The sequence below is a fragment of the Bos taurus genome, chromosome 13 (genome assembly GCF_002263795.3).
Source record: "Bos taurus isolate L1 Dominette 01449 registration number 42190680 breed Hereford chromosome 13, ARS-UCD2.0, whole genome shotgun sequence".
Lineage (NCBI taxonomy): Eukaryota > Metazoa > Chordata > Mammalia > Artiodactyla > Bovidae > Bos > Bos taurus.
This window is the reverse complement of record NC_037340.1, coordinates 47,253,058-47,273,176: the sequence shown is the minus strand read 5'-3', so window position 1 is coordinate 47,273,176 and position 20,119 is coordinate 47,253,058. Positions and strand designations below refer to the sequence as shown.

Sequence of the window (20,119 nt, the reverse complement as noted above, 5' to 3'; positions counted from 1 at the left end):
GACTCTTTGCAAACTCATGGACTGTAGGCTACCAGGCTACTCCATCCATAGGATTTTCCAGGCAAGAATACTGAAGTGGGTTGCCATTAAATGTCATAAACTCTTTGTAAATTTTGGAAACTAATCCCTTATCAGTCCCATTATTTGCAAATATTTTCTCCCAATCTGTGGGTTGTCTTTTTGTTTTGTTTATTGTTTCCTTTGCTGTGTAAAAGCTTTTGAGTTTAAGTAGGTCCAGTTTGTTTATTTTTGCTTTTGTTTCCATTAGTCTGGGAGATGAGTTAAAAAAGACATTGCTGTGATTTATGTCAGAGTGTGGTCTGCCTATGTTTTCCTCTAAGAGTTTATAATGTCCAGCTGAACATTTAGATCTTTAATCCACTTTAAGCTTATTTTTGTGTATGGGGTCAAAGAATGATCTAATATTTTTTACATGTGGTTTTCCATTTTTACTAGCATCATTTATTGAAGAGACTGTCATTCCCACATTGTGTAGTCTTGCTTCTTTTATCATAGATTAATTGACTATAGGTGCATGGGCTTATTTCTGTTTTTTTTTTTTTTTTTATCCTGTTCTGTTGATCTATTCCTATTTTTGTGCCAGTACCATACTGTCTGGTTGACTGTGGCTTTGTAATATAGCCTGAAGTCAGGGAGCCTGATTCCTCCAGCTCTGTTTTTCTTTTTCAGGATTGCTTTAGCTGTTCATGGTCTTTTGTATCTCCATACAAATCTTGAAATTTTTTGTTCTAGTACTGTGGAAAATGCCATTGGTAATTTCATAGAGATTGCATTGAATCTATAGATTGCTTTGGGTAGTATAGTTATTTTAACAATATGAGTTCTTTCAATCCATGAACATGGTATATCTTTCCATCTGTTTGTCGTCCAATTTCTTTCATCCGTATCTTAACGGTTTCGGGAGTACAGGTCTTTTGTCCCTTAGGTAGGTTTATTCTTAGGTATTTTATTCTTTTTGATGCGATAGTAAATGGAATTGCTTCTTGTAATTCTCTTTCTAATCTTTCATTGTTAGTGTATAGAAATGCAACAGACTTTTTGTGTATTAATTTTGTAACCTGCAAGTTTACCAAATTCATTGATGACTTCTAGTAATTTTCTGGTAGCATCTTTGGGATCTTCTGTGTATAATATATCATCTGTAAACAGTGACAGTTTAACGTTTTATTTTCCAATTTGGATTCCCTTTACTTCTTTTTCTTCTCTGATTGCTGTAGCTAGGACTTTCAGAACTATATTGATTAAAAGTGGTGAGAGTGGACATCCTTGTCTTGTTCCTGATCTTAGAGGGAATGCTTTCAGCTTTTCACATTAAGTATGATGTTAGCTGTGGGTTTGTCATATATGGCCTTTATTATGTTGAGGTTTGTACTCTCTGTGCCCAGTTTCTGGAGAGTTTTTTTTTTTTTTTTTTTTAATAATTTATTTCGGAGGCGGCAGGACGCGCGCGGCCCGGCGCAGAGCGCCGCTCAGGCCTCACGTCCGGGCCACCCGCGTCGACCCGCCCTCTGCCCGCCGCCCCGCCGCCTGGCGCGGCGCGCCGGGAAGCGGAGTCCGCGATAGCCCGCCCGGCCGCCGCCGGCCTGGAGAGTTTTTATTATAAATGAGCACTGGATTTTGTCTAAAGCCTTTTCTGCATCTATTGAGATGATTATATGGTTTTTATTCTTCAATTTAATTGATTTACAGATGTTGAAAATCCTTGCATCCCTGGGATGAATCCCACTTGATCCTGGTGTATGATCTTTTTAATGTGTTGTTGGATATGGATTGCTAGTATTTGTTTTGCATCTATGTTCATCAGTGATACTGGTCTCTAGTTTTCTTCCTTTTTTTTGTCATATCTTTGCTTTAAAACGAGTTGGTAAGTATTCCTTCCTCTGTGGCCTTTTGGAACAGTTTCAGAAGGATAGATGTTAACTGTTCTCTTAAATGCTTGATAAAATTAGCCTGTGAAGCTGTCGGGTCCTGGATTTATGTTTTTGGGGAGGTTTTTAATCATGGTTTCAATTTCAGTGCTTGTGCCTGATCTGTTCATATTTTCTTTCTGTTTCTTCCTGGTTCAGTCTGGGGGCACTGTACCTTTCCAAGAGTTTGTCCATTTCTTCCAGGTTGTCCATTTTATTGGCATGCAGTTGTTCATAGTAGTCTCTTTTCATTTCTAATTTTACTGCTTTGAGTTCTCTCCATTTGTGTTTTTTTTTTTAATGAATCTGGCTAAAGGTTTATCAATCTTGTTTATCTTTTCAAAGAACCAGCTTTTAGTTTCATTGATCTTTGTGATTGTTTTCTTTGTTTCTATTTCATTTATTTCTGCTCTGACTTTTATGATTTCCTTCCTTCTACTAACTTTAGGTTTTGTTTGTTTTTCTTTATCTAGTTGTTTTAGGTGTAAGGTTAAGTTGTCTATTTGAAATTTTTTCTTGTTTCTTGAAGTAAGATTGTATTGTAACTACTTTTGCTGCATCTAGTAGGTTTTGAGCTGTTGTGCTTGCATTTTCATTTGTCTGTAGGTTTTTTTTTTTTTTTTTCTTTTGATTTCTTCAGTGAACCAGTGGTTGTTTAGTAGCATATTGTTTAGCTGCCATGTGTTTGTGTTTCTTAGAGGTTTTTTCCTTGTAGTTTATTTCTCATCTCATAGCACTGTGATCAGAAAAGAAGCTTGATATGATTTCGATTTCCTTAAATTTGCCAAGGCTTGCCTTGTGGCCCAGCATGTGGTCAATCCTGGAGAATGTTCTGTGTGCACTTGAGAAAAATGTGAAGTCTGCTGCTTTTGGATGGGATTCTTTATAAATAACAATTAAGTCTAAGTCGTCTAAAATATCCTAGGTGGCAAGAATACACAGAAGAACTATAGGAAAAAAATCTTAATGACCCGGATAATCACAATGGTGTGATGACTCACCTAGAGCCAGACACCCTGGAGTCCGAAGTCAAGTGGGCTTAGGAAGCATCACTACAAAGAAAGCTAGTGGAGGTGATGGAGTTCCAGCTGAGCTATTTCAGATCCTAAAAGATGATGCTATGAAAGTGTTGTACTCAATATGCCAGCAAATTTGGAAAACTCAGCAGTAGCCACAGGATTGAAAAGGTCAGTTTTCATTCCAATCTCAATGAAAGGCAATGCCAAAGAATGTTCAAACTACCACACAATTCACTCATTTCACAGGCTAGCAAAGTAATGCTGAAAATTCTCCAAACTTGACTTCAACAGTATGTGAACCGAGAACTTCAAGATGTTCAAGCTGGATTTAGAAAAGGCAGAGGAACCAGAGATCAAATTGCCAACATCTGTTGGGTCATAGAAAAAGCAAGAGAATTCTAGCAGAACATCTACTTCTTCTTCATTGACTACACTACAGCCTTTGACTGTGTGGATCACAACAACCTGAGGAAAATTCTTAAAGAGATGGGAATACCAGACCACCTTACCTGTCTCCTGAGAAACTTGTATGCAGGTCACGAAGCAGCAGTTAGAACCAGACATGGAACAATGGACTGGTTCAAAATTGGGAAAAGACTATATCAAGGCCATATATTGTCACCTTGCTTATTTAACTTTTATGCAGCGTGCATCATGTGAAATGCTGGGCTGGATGAAGCACAAGCCAGAATCAAGATTACAGGGAGAAATATCAATAACCTCAGACATGCAAATGACACCACCCTTATGGCAGAAAGTGAAGAGGAGCTAAAGAGTCTCTTAATGAAAATGAAAGAGGAGAGTGAAAAAGCTGGCTTAAAACTCAACATTGAAAAAGCGAAGATCGTGGCCTCTGGTCCCATCACTTCATGGCAAATACATAGGGAAACAATGGAAACAGTGACAGATTTTATTTTTGGGGGCTCCAAAATCACTGCTGATGGTGACTGCAGCCATGAAATGAAAAGACACTTGCTTCTTGGAAGGAAAGCCATGACAGAGCTAGACAGCATATTAAAAAGCAGAGACATCACTTTACCACCAAAGATCCGTATAGTCAAGGCTATGGTTTTTCCAGCAGTCATGTATGGATGTGAGAGCTGGACCAATAAGAAGGCTGAGCACCAAAAGTTGGTGTTTTTGAACTGTGATGTTGGAGAAGACTCTTGAGAGTCCCTTGGACTGCAAGGAGATCAAACCAGTCAGTCGTAAAGGAAATCAGTCCTGAGTATTCATTGGAAGGAGTGATGCTGAAGCTGAAGCTCCAGTGCTTTGGCCACCTGATGCGAAGAGCTGACTCATTAGAAAAAATCCTGATGCTGGGGAAGATTGAAGGCAGGAGAAGAAGGGGATGACAGAGGATGAAATGGTTGTATGGCCTCATCGACTCAGTGGATGTGAGTTTGAGCAAGCTCCGGAGATAGTGAAGGACAAGGGAAACTGATGTGCTGCAGTCCATGGGGTTGAAAGAGTCGGACATGACTGAGCGACTGAACAACAACAACAAAGGCCTGCATTTCCTTACTGATTTTCTGTCTGAATGATCTGTCCATTGTTGAAAGTGGGATATCAAAGTCTTCCACTATTAATTTTGTTACTGTCGATTTCTCCCTTTATGTTTGTTTGTATTTGTCTTACATATTGAGGTGCTTCTGTGTTGGGTGCATATATATTTATAATTGTTATAATAGTTATTGAACTCTTGATCATTATGTAGTGTCCTTCTTTGTCTCTTATAACAGTCTTTGTTTTAAAGTTTGTTTTGTCTGATATGAGTATTGCTACTCCAGCTTTCTTATGATTTCTATTTGCATGAAATACCTTCTCCCATCCCCTTATTTTCAGTCTGTAAGTATCCCTAGGTATGAAGTGGGTCTCTTATAGACAATATATATTTGGGTCTTGTTTTTGTGTCCACTCAGCCAGTTTATGTTTTGGTTGGTGCATTTAATTCATTTACATTTAAGGTAATTATTGATATATATGATCCTACTCTGATTTTTTTGTTTGGGGTTTATTTTTTATAGATCAGTTCCTTCTCTTGTGTTTCCTGCCCAGAGAAGTTCCTTTTGCATTTGTTGTAAAACTGATTTAGTGGTGCTGAATTCTCTTAATTTTGCTTGTCTGGAAAGCTTTTGATTTCAATATCAAATCTGAAAGAGTCTAGTTGGGTAGGGTATTCTTAGTTGTAGGTTCTTCCTTTTTATCATTTGAAATATATTATGCCATTCCCTTCTGGCTTGTAGAGTTTCTGTTGAGAAATAGGCTGATAACCTTATAGGTTTTCCCTTGTATGTTATTTGTCTTTTTTCCCTTGTTTCTTTTAATGATTTATCTTTAATTTTTGTCAGTTTGATTACCATGTGTTTTGATGTGTTCCTCCTTGGGTTTATCCTTCCTGGGACTCTGCTTCCTGAACATGATTGACTATTTCCTTTCCCATGTGGGGGATGTTTTCACCTGTTATCTCTTCAGATATTTTCTTGGGTCCTTTCTCTTTTCTCCTTCCGGGACCCATATAATGTGAATATTGGTGTGTTTAATGTTGTCCCAGAGGTCTGTTAGGCTGTCTTCATTTCTTTTCATTCTTTTTCCTATATTCCATTTTGCAGCATTGATTTCTATCATTCTATCTTCCAGGTCACTTATCCATTCTTCTGCTTCAGTTATTCTGTGCTTGATTCTGTCTAGTGTATTGTTCATCTCTGTTTGTTTGTTCTTTAGTTCTTCTAGGTCCTTGGTAAACATTTCTTGCATCACCTTAATCTTCACCTCCAGTCTTTTTCAGAGATGCTGAATCATCTTCACTGGCATTATTCTGAATTCTTTTTCTGGGAGGTTGCCTATCTCCATTTCATTTAGTTGTGTTTCTGGGTATTTATCTTGTTTCTTCATCTGGTACATAATCCTATGTCATTTTGGGTAGTTTTCTGTGATTGTGGTATTAGTTCTAGAGGCTGATGGGATTGTGGTTATTTCTTCTGTCTGCCTTCTGGTAGATGAGAATAAGAGGCTTGTATAAGCTTCCTAATGGTAGGGACAGGCTGTGGGGGAAACTGGGTCTTGGTCTGGTGGGCAGGGCTGTGCTTAGTAAAACTTGAATACAATTGTCTGCTGATGGGTGGGGCTATGCTCCCCTCCCTGTTAGTTGTTTGGCCTGAGGTGACCCAGTCCTGGAGTCTATAGGTTTCTGTAGTAGGACTATCAGCGACCTCCAAGAGGGCTTAGAGTGTCCCTGTCTCCATGGCAGGCCACTGCCAGCCCATGCTTCTACAGGAGACCCTCAAACACCCACAGGTATGTCTGACTCAGTCTTCTGTGGGGTCACTCCTCCTTTCCTTTGGGACCTGGTGTGCACAAGATTTTGTTTGTGCCCTCTAAGAATCTCTTGTTCCCCCCAGTCCTATGGGAGCTCTGTAATCAAATCCCACTGGCCTTCAAAGTCAGATTCCCTGGGGATTCCCAGTCCCTTGGCCAGATCCCCAGGCTGGGGAGCCTGATGTGGGGCCTAGAATCTTCACAACAGTGGGGAGCTTCTTTCCTATAATTGTTCTCCAATTTGTGAGTCGCCCACCTGGCAGGTATAGGATTTGATTTTATCATAATTATTCCCCTCCTACTATTTCATTTTGGCTTCTCCTTTGTCCCTGGATACTGGGTATCTTTTTTAGTGGGTTCTAGTGTCTTCTGTCAATGGTTGTTCAATAGCTAGTTGCGATTTCGGTGCTCATATGTAAAATGAGTGGGAATTTACTACTGGTCTTGGACAGTCTCCTGGAGAGGTGGAGGTGGCTGCGTTACATGCTGGGGAGTGTTTTCTACCTTGTGAAGCCAGTGAGGGTGGGTGCCATTGCGGAGGCTCCTCCCCCTCACTTCCAGATTTTCTTTACCTTTTATTACCGTTTGTTCTTGAGCATACTTGTTTAACATAAACAGCCCAAAATTGTATTAAAAAGTTTGAAATGTGCTGCTTCCATTCTTGGTCTCCCGAGCATAACTGACAACTGGCAGTCTGATGTGTGTATTCCACATGCTTTTCCACTCATGAACACACATATCTGAGAGTGTTGTACTATAGACAGTGAGCTACTAGTCTCTACCCCACCTACATAACGTGTATACCTCACTAGGTTACTAAATGTATGTGGAATTTTTTTATTTTTAAAAATTAATTTTAATATTTTGAATAGATAATCTCATGATTTAAAAAATCATTTGCTGTATATACACCTATTATTTCTGAACTGTTTGAAAGTAAATTACAGACATAATACTCCTTTTTCCCTAAATATTTCAGTGTGTATTTCTAAAAACAAGGACGTTAGAATATTCACATTGATAAAACTATTATTGATAATAGATCTCATTAATTGTAATTTTAAAATAAAGCTTAATAATTTTCACTTATCTACCGTGAACAATAACAAAATTGGTGATTTTTCTTCCTTCCCTTTTCTTCTACTATCTGATTTTGGTCAGAAATACTACTTACACTTTCCATTATAATTGATTTGTCAGCTTTCAGTATCATGCTTTGACTTCCAACTATATTAGATTACAATTTACTGCTTGCCTTTTTCTTTTCCTCTCTCACATTTTGTTAATTGTAATGTTTGTATCTTTTTGGTGCACGTGAGTTTTATACATTCTGGTTACCTACTTCCTACTTTTAGTTTTATTTCTACAGCTAATTTGAGTCAAACCTTTTGCTGATTTTCACCAGTAATTTCTTGGTTGACTGAAGTTCATCCTCCTGGCCCTTGATATTAAAGTGTAGTCCATGCATCAGCTTTGTTGACATCATTACCTACAAGCTTGTTAGAAATGTAGAATCTCTGCCCCAACCAAAACCTGCTGAATCAGAATTTGCATTTTCATATGATTCCTATGTGATTTGATATGTTCATTAAAGTTAGAGAAATAACACTGAAGAACTGAATCAGGGGAATAATTTTGGATGAGAATTTATCTATAGCATTTAGGCTTGAAGGAAAGTTTGGCTGTATGTAAAATCTTTAGGACGTTGTTTAGATCCTGACTCAAATAAATCAGCTGTAACAAAATTTTAACATAGGATGAAAAATTTGTAATAAGCATTGGGTATTAGCTGATATGAAGAAATTTGATTTAGTTTGTAATGGTATTTCCGTTCTTTTTAAGGGTCTTTATCTGCTTAAGAGACATATATGTGTTTCTGAGCAAATATATGTATTTTGAGGATTCAGTTTAAAATAATCCATCCCTTTACTCCAGTAAAGTTAGAATGAGATGGGGAGTAGATTAAATAAGAATCCAGGGATAATAAATTTTGAAGCTGGAGCTGGGGATAGATATAGGGCAGGCATTTGATGTTTCTTCTACCACTGTATAGTTTTGAAAAATTATATAATATAAAATTAAGGAAATAATTGAATCATACCTTATTGTTTGCTCTTTTCTCATTTTCTGGTGTTGAAGATGGCTTTGAAGAACTCAGGCTGGTCTTTTTTTTCCCCCTTGTAAATCAATATCTTGATCTTTTTGCCTTTTCTGTGGATTATTTATCTTTTATATTCAGTAACTTTACTGACTGTCATATAATAATAGTCATAAGTTTTGAAGCTGACCTTCTGTGTCAGCTTTTCCTGGCACTTTCAGTATTTAGCTTCAAGTCTCCTGTTACTTCAGCAGTGTTGTCTTGAATTATATCTTTATTTTTTATTCTGGTTTCTTTTGGTTTTCTTATTTGGGGGCTCCATTTATGTCTGTTCTGGATCTACTTTGTCTGCCCTCTCTCACTTCTCTCTAATCTTGTTTTCTCTTATCCTTTTTTCATGTTGTCTTTCCCTCTTGTGCTCCTACCATTTTGATTTTTCTTTTTTTCCCCCTTCTGTCCAAATTCTTAAAACTCATGTTTTATTTCCCCTTTGTCCTTAAATTTCTTGACATACTAGATTCTTTTGTTGAGTTTTCAAAGATAGCTGAATCTTTTTTAATTAATTTATTGAAAACTTAGCATATTTTTCTAATTTGCAAGCATATCCTTTAGTTCTTAGAAATTTTCTTATTTCTTTGATTCTTATATTCTGTTTTCTCCCATAAAAATTGTTCTTAACCTACATTTGTCTTTTTGTTATTTGGGGCACATGTTATTTGGGACTCTCAACCCGTTTGTTGAATTTTTTTTCCTATCCTGTTTTTAGTTCCTAAGGTCTTTTTTACTCTTTGTTTTTACTTACTGATTAGAGCTTTGAAAATGACATTTCTTTCCTCCCAGGTTCAAAATACTTTTGTGAAGAGACAGGTTTCTCCCCCTGCCAGTGTGTTTTCTTTCTACTACATGGACCTATTTCCTCTATTTGGCTCTTATTTTTGGAGGAATGTGAGGCAATAAAAAGATATGATTGTAGAATCATTGTGTGTGGATAAAGTTTTCTGTTCAGCCTTTCCACTGAATAGGGAGAGTTATCTTGTCACTGTAGGCTCTGTAGATGGTAGTGTTTTGTCTCTGAGGCTGATCAGATCATCTGGAAAGGAGTCCTCTAGTCTTCCTGTAGCTTCTGGCATTCTGGAAACAGATAAGGATCTCAACTGTTCATGCTTGTGGGTTAAAACCACACATAGTATTCCTCAGTCTGAGGTATTTCTGATTTGTATTCTTCAAATAATACATTTTTGTGTCTTGCAGGCTGAGGATAGCAGTTGGCAGGCAGCAGTGTGGCTGATTGGTTTGCAGAGTTAAATCCCATCTTTTTCCCATCCCTATCCTGTCTTCTGCCTTCAAGCATAGAGCATTTCTCAGCTTCCATTGGTCAACCAGCTCACTTCTTTATACCTTTCCCCTCCAGCACCTATGTTGTGGAGTCTTTCCCTCTCCCAGATGGGTCACAGCTCATACAGATGCTCTACGTATTCCAGAAATAATGGGGTATAGTCAGTTAACAATGTTACGATAGGGTGAATAGTGAAGGGACTCAGCCATACATATACATGTGTCCATTCTCCCCCAAACTCCCCTCTAATTCAGGCTGCCATAGAACACTGAGCAGAGTTCCATGTGCAATACAGTAGGCCCTTATTGGTTATCCACTTTAAATACAGGGTTTGTATATGTCCACCCCAAGCTCCATAACTCTCCCTCCTTCCATCTTCCCCTGATCCTCACTCCCTCACCCTCACTGTAAGTCTGTGAGTCTCTTCTGTTTTGCGAGTTCATTTCTTTCATTTCTTTTTAGATTCCACATAGAAGGGAAGTCATCCAATATTTCTCCTACTCTGTCTGACTTAATGTGATCATCTTTCAAAGAAACTTCTCTGTTGGAGGTTTTTGTTTTTGCAGTTTTAAAATGGTTCATATTGTTCATGCTGTGATAACAGACTGTGGTACCATGGTCCACAGTGACCATTCTCCTTCTATCTCAGGGAGGGCAGTGTAGCATTTGTCTGACAGGCTTCATTGATCCCCTTGACCACACAATTTCCTGCTTTTTCTTGATATCATCAGTGGACATTGACATTAGTTCCATTACTGAGTTGTAGAACCACCCTCATTACTAAGAAAAATTGTGTGTATACAGTGTGTGTGTATGTGTGTATGTATATATATATATTTGTGTACACATCTTAATCTTAGCCCTCCAGGTTATAAAGAGGACAGATTCAGTCTTTTCAGTTCTGTTCATGTGTTTTATACGTAAAACTAGCCATTTGGGAATCATTAGAGTAATAATGCTTACAATACTATTTTAACATTATACTAATCTAATAAGTGTAGTGTTACTATACTCTGTTTTCAGACATTTCTTTTTGTTACTTTGTGAGCAGTAACACTCCTGCCTGTAGGCCCTATGATAGTGTTGAGTTGTCCTTTGTGTAGTGAGTCCAGTGTCCACTGTTGCATCATATCAGCAAATGGTCAGCCTCGTTCAGAGATATCCAAGACTGGTTTAGGAGTCCCGAATCAGGTTCAATGATTGGCTTGGATGACTCACACTGACTCAGTGGACATGAATTTGAGCAAACTCAGGGAGATAGTGAAGGACAGGGAAACCTGGCATGCTGTAGTCCATGGGGTCGCAAAGAGTTGGGCATGACTTAGTGACTGAACAACAAAGCCGACTCATAGAATTCAGAAAAGCTTCTGGTTGTAGCTTATTTGAGAAAAAGGGTTCAGATTAAAATCGATTAAAAAAACCCATGTAGACACTGAGCAAACTTTCAGTTGTCCTCTTCCTAATGGAGTCATGTGGCAGTGCTTAATTTCCCCCAAAACAATGTGTGAGGACACTCAAGAAGCGTTGCCAGGCCCTCTGGAGTCAAACTGATACCATGTGGCCCAAGGCCCCCATCGTCAATTGCACTGTTAGAATAATCTGTGAAGGGCTCAGGTAAACAAATGCACTCTTAAGAGGAAGGATATTCTAAAAACATTAAAGTATCTTCCAGGTGTCAGGTAAGGACCAAACTTTTCTTTCAAATGTTCAGGGTTTGAACAGCCCAGACCTGCTGAGTTAATCCTTTACTGCATATCACTGCATATCATGGCTTCCCTGGTGGCAATAGTAAAGAATCTGCCTGCAATGCAAGAGATGCGGATTCGATCCCTGGGTTGGGCAGATCCTCTGGAGAAGGTAATGGCTTCCCACTCCAGTATTCTTGCCTGGAGAATCCCCACGGACAGAGGGGTTTGGGCACCTGCCGATATCCATTGTTTGAATGGAAGAAAAATTCTTTCAGAAAGATCATATTCAGTTCACATTTGGATTAGATCAAATGTCCGTTTACTTTTGATATTTACCTTTAGGCTTTCGAGAGTGACGCTGAAGTGTGTCACTAATACAACACTCTTTGTTCAAGAGTATTTGGCCAGTGTATGTTCAAATTCCAGTGTAAGAAAAATGGAGTGATAAACAAGGAGTCAGCATCTTTCTCAGAATCTTTCTGTGGATCAGATCCATTGGAAAGTGGAACAAATTGGGCTAGATGTGACCAAGGTTTAGAATATTGTCATCTTTATCTCTTTTGTGGTACATCTTGTAATTTTGTTTCTTCTTAGGCGCTTTATTATTAAAAAACTTTAAAAGGCACATCTTGGATTCCAAGAAATTGTTAGTATGGTTTTAGAAACAGGGTAACATTGAGGGTATATAGGGGAATCCCCCAAGTTTTCAGTTTGGCTCAGATACTGGATGAGTTCAGAAGTGACACTGAAGATGATCAGAAATGTCTGGAGTATAACCTGTGGTCTCTGTAAAGATTTTTGTTTATAAAGCAGACAACACAACATTAAAAAAAATCTTCAGTAATGGGGGTTGGTGGGGTTATCCTCAACTATAAATATATTTTTAGTCTTTTTTTTGAGCATCTTTAAATTTTTTTTCTTTTTTAAAATTTATTTTTTAATTGAAGGATAATCGTTTTACAGAATTGTATTGGTTTCTTTGAATCATAGTATCTGTATACCTTTGCTCTCTTCACTCACATTTGTGTCTGAGCAAAAGTGTTTTAAAAGAAGGATGTTTCCTGAGATTTCCTTAGTGGTCCAGTGGTTAAGAATCTGTGAGCCAGTGTAGAGGACATGGGTTTGATCCCTGGTCCAGGAAGATCCCACATGCCGTGGAGCAGCTAAGCCCATGTGCCACAACTGCTGAGCCCTGCACTGCAGCTACGGAAACCCGCATGCTCTGGACCCCATGCTCTGTGAAAAGAGAGGCCACTGCAATGAGAAGCCTGTTCAGCGCAACTCGAGAGTAGCCCCCACTTGCTGCAACTAGAGAAAGCCCACATATAGCAACAAAGACCCAGCACAGCCAAAAATAAAATTCAAAAATAAATAAAAGAAGGATGTTTAGGTACAAAAATCTTTTTCCTTGCAGGGATGGGTTGGGATAGGAGGGGCAGATTAGTGCTATTGAAAGTAGTTAGCATTTTATAATATTTCTTAATTCAGGTTACCACCCAAGGATGGTATCACTCATGCCATGGTACTACTTTGTGGTGTCAACCTTGGGAGCATCTCTCTCTATGCAGGAGGTGCCCAGGTTTGGGAGAAGCTCTGAGCAAGCTGGTTGCTCTTGGGGATGAGTTGACTGCAAGTGATACTGAGCCCCTAAATCCTGATAACAGACCGTCCCACTGAGTGTGCTTAACATTGTGTCAAAGGTAATAAAGGCTTAATTTTACATTAGAGTGACAGCCACTTTATAAAATTGTTTTTCAGTAACAGCCTATGCTGAGTTAACCTTAGACCTTGCTTTTATTGAACAACTTCTTTTCTCCCTTGCTCACAGAGCTCCCTTGCTGAGACCTTGGATAGCACTGGCAGTCTAGACCCCCAGAGATCAGATATGATTTATACCATAGAAGATGTTCCGCCCTGGTACCTGTGCATATTTCTGGGGTTGCAGGTAAGATGATTCCTTTGGAATGTAACCACCAGCAGATGCTTGAATTGTCTGTCTAGATTATTTAAAATTCAATTTTTATTTTTTACTTATTGACAGCTTTAAATTACTCTTTTAAGGATGATGAATGGTAATTGTTAATATGAATTTCAAAACAGTGAAAGGTAAATAGGAGGAGTGGGTTAACCATGATAGGAAAAAAGGAAAATATTCAGGGAATAAGCAATAGAAATGACATGGAAGGAAGGAAAAAAGATCATAGGTGTATGGAAAGGGGGAGAATAGAGGGAAGAGAATGTAGAGGAATAGAGATAAGAAGGATTAGTGTTCATCTCTCATTCCTAGTTAACCAATCCATAGTCACTGTCAACTGCCGTGAAATATGGGTGGCATTAAGAAGTGCTATGTTGTCATAAAAAGGAATGCATTTGAGTCAGTTCTGATGAGGTGGATGAACCTAGAACCTATTATACAGAGTAAAGCGAGTCAGAAAGAGAAAGATAAACATCATATTCTAACACATATATATGGAATCTAAAAGAATGGTACTGAAGAATTTATTTACAGGGCAGCAATGAAGAAACAGACAGAGAATAGACTTATGGACATGGGGAGAGGGAAGGAGAGGGTGAGATGTATGGAAAGAGTAACATGGAAACTCACATTACCATATGTAAAATAGATAGCCAATGGGAATTTGCTGTATGGCTCAGGAAACTCAAATGGGGGCTCTGTATCAATCTAGAAGGGTGGGATGGTGCAGGAGATGGGAAGGAGGTTCAAAAGGGAGGGGATACATGTATACTTATGGCTGTTTCATGTTGAGGTTTGACAGAAAACAACAGAATTCTTTAAAGCAATTATCCTTCAATTAAAAAGGAAAAAAAAAAGAAGTGCTGTGTTGGTCAGGACATAAATGTGGAGGCTTCAGTCTTATTTTTAAAGGAAGGCAGGCTTGCCTTGGTAATGTCTGCTTGCAATTTCCAGTGGGAGCGGAGCAAGGAGGCTGCCAAGGAACGGGTAGGAGGGATGGGGCGAGAGGTGACCCAAGCTGGTACAGGACTTCTGCATCTTTGGTATCCACTCCCCGCCTCCCCCCAGCCACCACTCCCTTTTCCCACTTACGATTGAAGTGGGCTTTAGGAGAAAGGGGATGACATGGAAGGCTCTTTGCCCAGACACATAGCTCTGGTCTGTGTGTGCCTTGGTTTTGAGGTCTCACTTTGCATTCTTACTTTCTCAAGTTTGAATGATCAGTTCATGCTAAGGAAATCAGTCTCATTACCCAGACAAGTTTATTCTCTTGGAGGTGGACTATATCTGCTGACAGCTGATACTTTGGTTCAGTTTCCAGGCCCTACCCCATCTTAGGTATTAAAACAGTTGGTAAACTGGACAGAAAGGCATTCTAATAAAGAAGGCATAACCAGAGGACCTGACTGGTTAGGCAAATGATTTCCCTAGGACTGAATGTCTCAAACGAGGTTCAGGAAACTTGCTTTTTGAAATGTTGATAGATGTGTCTAGAAGTAGTCTCCCCTTTCAGATGAAATTGGGAAACTCTGATGCATCACTCCCTTCTTGACAGTGCAATCGTGAGCAGCTCTGGGAAGTCCTGATGGGAATGTTCTCTTCCCTTCACCAAACACCTGTTAGTGTTTTACAGTTGGTCTTTTGGGGCTGCAAGCAGCGCATTTTGGCAAAAATGAGCAGAGATGGGGAACTGTTAGGAAGAAAAGAGGAAATTTGCACAACAGAAGTAAGAACTCAACAGGCAAGCCTCTGGGAGGAAGGGATGTGAGCAGTGAGAGCTGGAATGTTCTGCCAGGGCTGTAGGGAATTGGGGAGGGGTCCTAAAGGAGGAGTGGGACCAGCTCTTTCTGAATGATTCCCACAGCTGCTTGTGAGTGTAGCGCTTCCCTGACTGCTGTTAAATAATGCCAGGTCATAGGAAAAGATGGAAAATGCCTTGTGCAGTGAAGCTTGTAGCTTTAATCCCCAGACCTAAAAGAATTTTTTAAAAAGGATGAATTATCTCAAAACATAGTTGTAAAATTCTACATAAAATATAGGCAAATCAAAATCTAACATGACTAACTAGGGTTTGTTTCAAGAATGGTTCAATGCCACAGAATTCATGTTAACAGATTCGAGGGGAAAGATCTATGGTTTTAGCAATTGGTGGTGAAAAGCAGTTAAAAAGCAAATATTCTCAGTAAAAATTCTATAGATAAAACATTACTGGTGTTTGTATTGCGTTTCCTTTGTGCTGGCCTGGATTCATGCAAGTAATAAGTAATAATACAGGTGAGTTAGAAGACGAGAAAATGTAATAGAAATGCTGGGGGGAGAAAAAAACAATTTGGCATATGATGAGTGTGTACCTAAAAAAACAAATTCATGTGTGCTACTTTTTAAAAGCAACAGGGGAGTGGTCAAAGTTAGGGTAAAATCAGACAAAATACAAAAAAAGATGAACTTCTCCCCTCTGTCTCTCTGTCCCCACAGCATTACCTGACGTGTTTTAGCGGCACCATCGCAGTGCCCTTTCTGCTGGCCGATGCCATGTGTGTGGGGTATGACCAGTGGGCCACCAGCCAGCTCATTGGGACCATTTTCTTCTGCGTGGGAATCACAACTTTGCTGCAGACCACTTTTGGATGCAGGTGAGATTGGGGCACTGAATTGGGAATGCTGACGTGCCCACGGGGCATTGTGCACATCCACCCAGGGCTGCTTGGAAGGACTGACTGGAGTATGGGGAAGTGTGGCCTAGGGGCCTTTGCCTTGCCTCTCCCAGTCCTGTTGTGTTTCTTCTCTAGGTGGGTGGCACCACTTCCTGGCCAGTTGTGCAGGCTGGAACTCAGCTCCTTCCATCCCACCAGCTGGCAGGGCAAGTTTTCTCTAGTACTCTGTCACTTCCCCAGTTCCTGAAGTTCAGACCTGGACTGTGTTTGACTAGGTTTCCAGTTGGTCTCCCTGCCTCCAAGGCTACTGTCCTCTGCCCCGCTCTGTGTGCCACCCTGGTGTCATTTTTTCAATGTTTGCATCTTCCTGGGTGCTAGGAGGCTACAGCCCTACTCCCTGTTTAAACACTGGGATGTGCCCATTTGTAGGCGTCTCCTTTGTTCTCTGTCCCACCCAGGTATGTCCCTGAGCCCTGCAGTCTCCTCCCATGCACTCACCAAGAAATGAGCTCCTCCTCAAGCCCGCTGTGCTGTCTTACCTGAGCTTGTGCTGCCCTGCGGCCTTCCAGTCCTGGCTTGTTCCTCTTTTCTCTGTGAAGCACCCTTGACTTCCCCACGCCTCCGTTGTTCTCTCTGAATTCCCACACATGCATCTTGTGTATGTTCTTCTAATGTGACTCTTATTCCACTTTGTCCTTTTTTGTTTGTGTCTTTTCTTGCTGATGTGTGTTCCCTCAAAGTGCAAAGTGCACTTTGCATCCCCAGGCCCCAGCTTACATGGATATGGGGCTGGCATAGGAAGGAAAAGAACTGTCTTCTTTTACCTTCTCCTGCAGTCTTGCTTTGTCCCCTCCTGTCCCCTTTTTCCACCCTCTTCACATTCAGCCTTTTCCTTTACCCTAGGATGTTGCTCAAGGTGGGGAGCCTGTGGTGACAGGACTATTCTCAGGGCAAGGACAGCAGAGTAAACGTATAAGTTCTGTGTCTCCCTGCTAGGGAAGCGGGAGCAAACTCAGAGGGCAAAGAAGGCAGCCTGGTAATCATGGACTGTATTCAGTGAGTCAGAATCCTCAGAACAACCTTCACTTACAGGGGACAGGAGAATATGGGAAGGACAGTGTTAGGGCATTTTGGGTGGCAGCTTAAGCAGTGTCCTCATAAGGAATATGACAGCTCCATAGCAGGTCTGATGATGCAAGGAAGGCTGAAAAGGGCTGGCCAGCTCCTCGGATTCTCCAGTCCCCAGCCCCTGCAGGACTGCCTGAAGCCACCATGCTGAGCAGATCCCTTACCTCAGAAAGGAGGGTCGTCTTAGGGGACCCCTGAGGGAAAGGCAGCGTGTTACTCACCTGTTAGGGGAAGGAGATGTATTTGGACACTCCAGAGAGGGCTTGATTAAGTTTCTTAGTGCTCAGGTAGTTAAACTTGGCTGATAGCATCTTTCATTCTTTTGTTACAGCATTCAAGATTTTGTGTTTCAAAGCCAGGGTGGTTTAGAAAGTTTTTATTGGCTGACTCAAGGGCCTTACCTTGTACATGGGGAACTGGTTCTCTGGGGAAATACTTGTTTTCTAAACAGCTAGCTCATCAGAGAACTTGTAGCACAAATCATCTATAAATTTAGGCAGTGCCTCTAGTTGAGAATTGTTGGTTGACTTGAAGAGGAAATGAAAGACGTGTTTACCGTGGTATGGCAGGTACCAGGTACAGCTCTGCCCTGGTCTCATATCAGGAAGGCCACTCCTGACTCTACTTCCCTCTTTGTGCTAACACACAGCACCTTTTTCTTGCCTGGGATCCTTGCCTCGAAGCTTCCATCTAGTAGGGAAAAAGTGAGAAGGCACTCAGTGGCTTGGTTTCCAACTCCTCAAAGCCACAAGCTGTTGTTGATACATTCTTTTAAGTTTTGTCCAGCATACATTTGAGGGCCTGCTGTGTGAAGGCGAGCCCAGATGATGAGGTGTATGAGAGGCATTTCCCTCCCTGCTTGACTGGTCACCACCTCTGAGGCTGTTTGTTTGCTGTGCCCCATGTCCCCTGTTTGTTTGCAGTATCCCATCTCCCCCATCCCCTGCATCTCCCTGTCCTTCACCCTTTTCTGTTAAAACTCTAACTCCTCTTTTCCCAACTTCCCTTTGTTTCACTGTGCCTGAAGAGGCAGGGCTACCCCTTCCAGCTGAATCACCTCTCAGATTCTTGCCCCTAGGTCTCCTGTGGCTTTTGTAAAAGAAGAGCAGAGATCTCAAGAATGGCTAAATACCACACCCACCTAGTATTTCCAGCAGACCAAGGTTGACACTCAGACCTCAGGAGAGTGGGGACCCACCCCTGGTACTCAGACACCCAGTACTTACTCAGAACGGGTCAGGGTTGAGCATCCCTAAGTCTATTCCAGGGATGTCTATTCAGCAGAGTCAGAGCAGCAGCATTGCCAGTGTTGGTTAAAATCAAGTTATTGACCATTGTAATGATAAAACTGTAATCCCACGGGCAGTCAGATTCTATAGTTCCCAATAAAGAGTTAGCTCATGCCACATGGCAAATGGTTTCTTTGCCGTTCGCACATGGGGGAGTGAAATGAGTGCGTATGAGGAGTTAGAGAGACCTATGCAGTGTTACAACTCTGGACAGAAGACCTCTCCAGCTCCCAGTTTGCTTTTGTGAAAATGATAGGAGGCTCTTCCTAAGGTGTCCCGTGGATGACACTTGCCATTGTTGTGTGTTTGTAGATTATTATATTATATGCTTCTTCCTAAAATACATTGAAAAGTTACAAGAGTATAAATAATATGAAAAACCTTCTAATTCTGCTGCTTACTGACATAGACCCTCATCATCGATTTTGAATTGTCATGTTTACAGACTTGTGCATTTACTTTCTGATCACAAGAGAATCAAACAAACGGATAAAGCAGTTGGGGCTGTGGAAATACAAGGGTGGGACAGTGCAAAAGAAAGGCTGACATGGCCAAGAGTGGAATTTATTCCCAGTATCACAGCCGTAAAGATTGCAGGTGGCCTCTGCGTGTTTGTTGGTGTTTGCAGTTCACACTGGAGAGCTGCAAAAGAAAAAGTTAGGTGGAGTTAGCTGGAGAGCTGCAGAAGAAAAAGACTTTCATGTTCAGCTGTCATGATTTCTAGGGCAGATTTTCAGACTTTTCTAACTGAGTGGTTTGCCATGTGTGTCTGAGTTCTGTCTATTTCTTGGTGTGTTTGCCTGACTCCCGTGTAGTACCCAGAACTCCCCTGCACTGAATGTCATGGGTAGATGGCCCATGCCTCTGAGGGATGGGGCCTTTATTGTGAAGAAGCTAAAACCATAATTGCAGGTCTAGAGCAGGGGAAGGAAGTGTAACCATTTCCATTCTCTGGGCTCTGGCCACATTTCACATGGGTGTGCTGAAGAGTGGTGTGCTGTTTCTGGAAAGCTGTTTCATTGCATAAAAATAACCAAAAGTGATATGGAAAAAGTGAGAGTGAAACAGAGGTGTGCCTTTGCAAACCTGAACCATGAGCTTGCAGTGCCAGCTTTAGGATTCAGTGTCAAAAATACTCCTTTGGGGGTCTGTTTTCCATGAGCTGGGCTGGCTAAGGCCACAGAAAATGTGTCTGATGCAGCACATGCTGCAGACCCTCCTTCCTTCCCTGAACATCTCCCCTGGCATGAACGTGGTTTCCTTTCCTCCAGAGATCATGACTTATTTTGGAATGGAGATCATGTGTCTCAGCCCCAGTTGTGTGACTTCTGTGGCTTCAGTGCTTCCCAGAGCCTCTGCCTGTTGGGGATGGGATGTTTCTGTTACAGCTGCTTCTTTCATCCCCTTTCTTCCATCCGACTTTTTCCTTCTTCCTTATTTCCTTTGACTTTGGTCCCCTGCACTTGGCTTTTAACAAGGTCTTTATTGCTCAGTGCCCTTGAGTAAGGTTTCAGCAGTTCTCATTCTGGTTGATTTCAATCCACCTTACCCCTTGGGGTCTTTCTAGGAATTAGTGCAAAGCCTTTAAAATCCCATGAGCGGGGGCAAGGGTCAGAGTCCCCCAACCCAAGTGTTAACCAGCCCGCAGCAGCCAGGCCTCCCTAGCTTTGGGGAGGACTCAGTTAA

General features: G+C 40.9%; 1 protein-coding gene across 2 annotated transcripts in view; it reads left to right on the top strand.

Moving 5' to 3' along the window:
• SLC23A2 (solute carrier family 23 member 2) overlaps positions 1-20,119 on the top strand; it is a 142,695-nt gene that overhangs the window by 74,887 nt on the left and 47,689 nt on the right. For both annotated transcript variants that reach the window (XM_015474092.3, NM_001205430.1), the window contains exons 4-5: positions 13,216-13,332; positions 15,838-15,995. In XM_015474092.3, the coding sequence (XP_015329578.1) occupies positions 13,216-13,332; positions 15,838-15,995 (275 nt within the window). The remainder of the gene's footprint in view (positions 1-13,215; positions 13,333-15,837; positions 15,996-20,119) is intronic.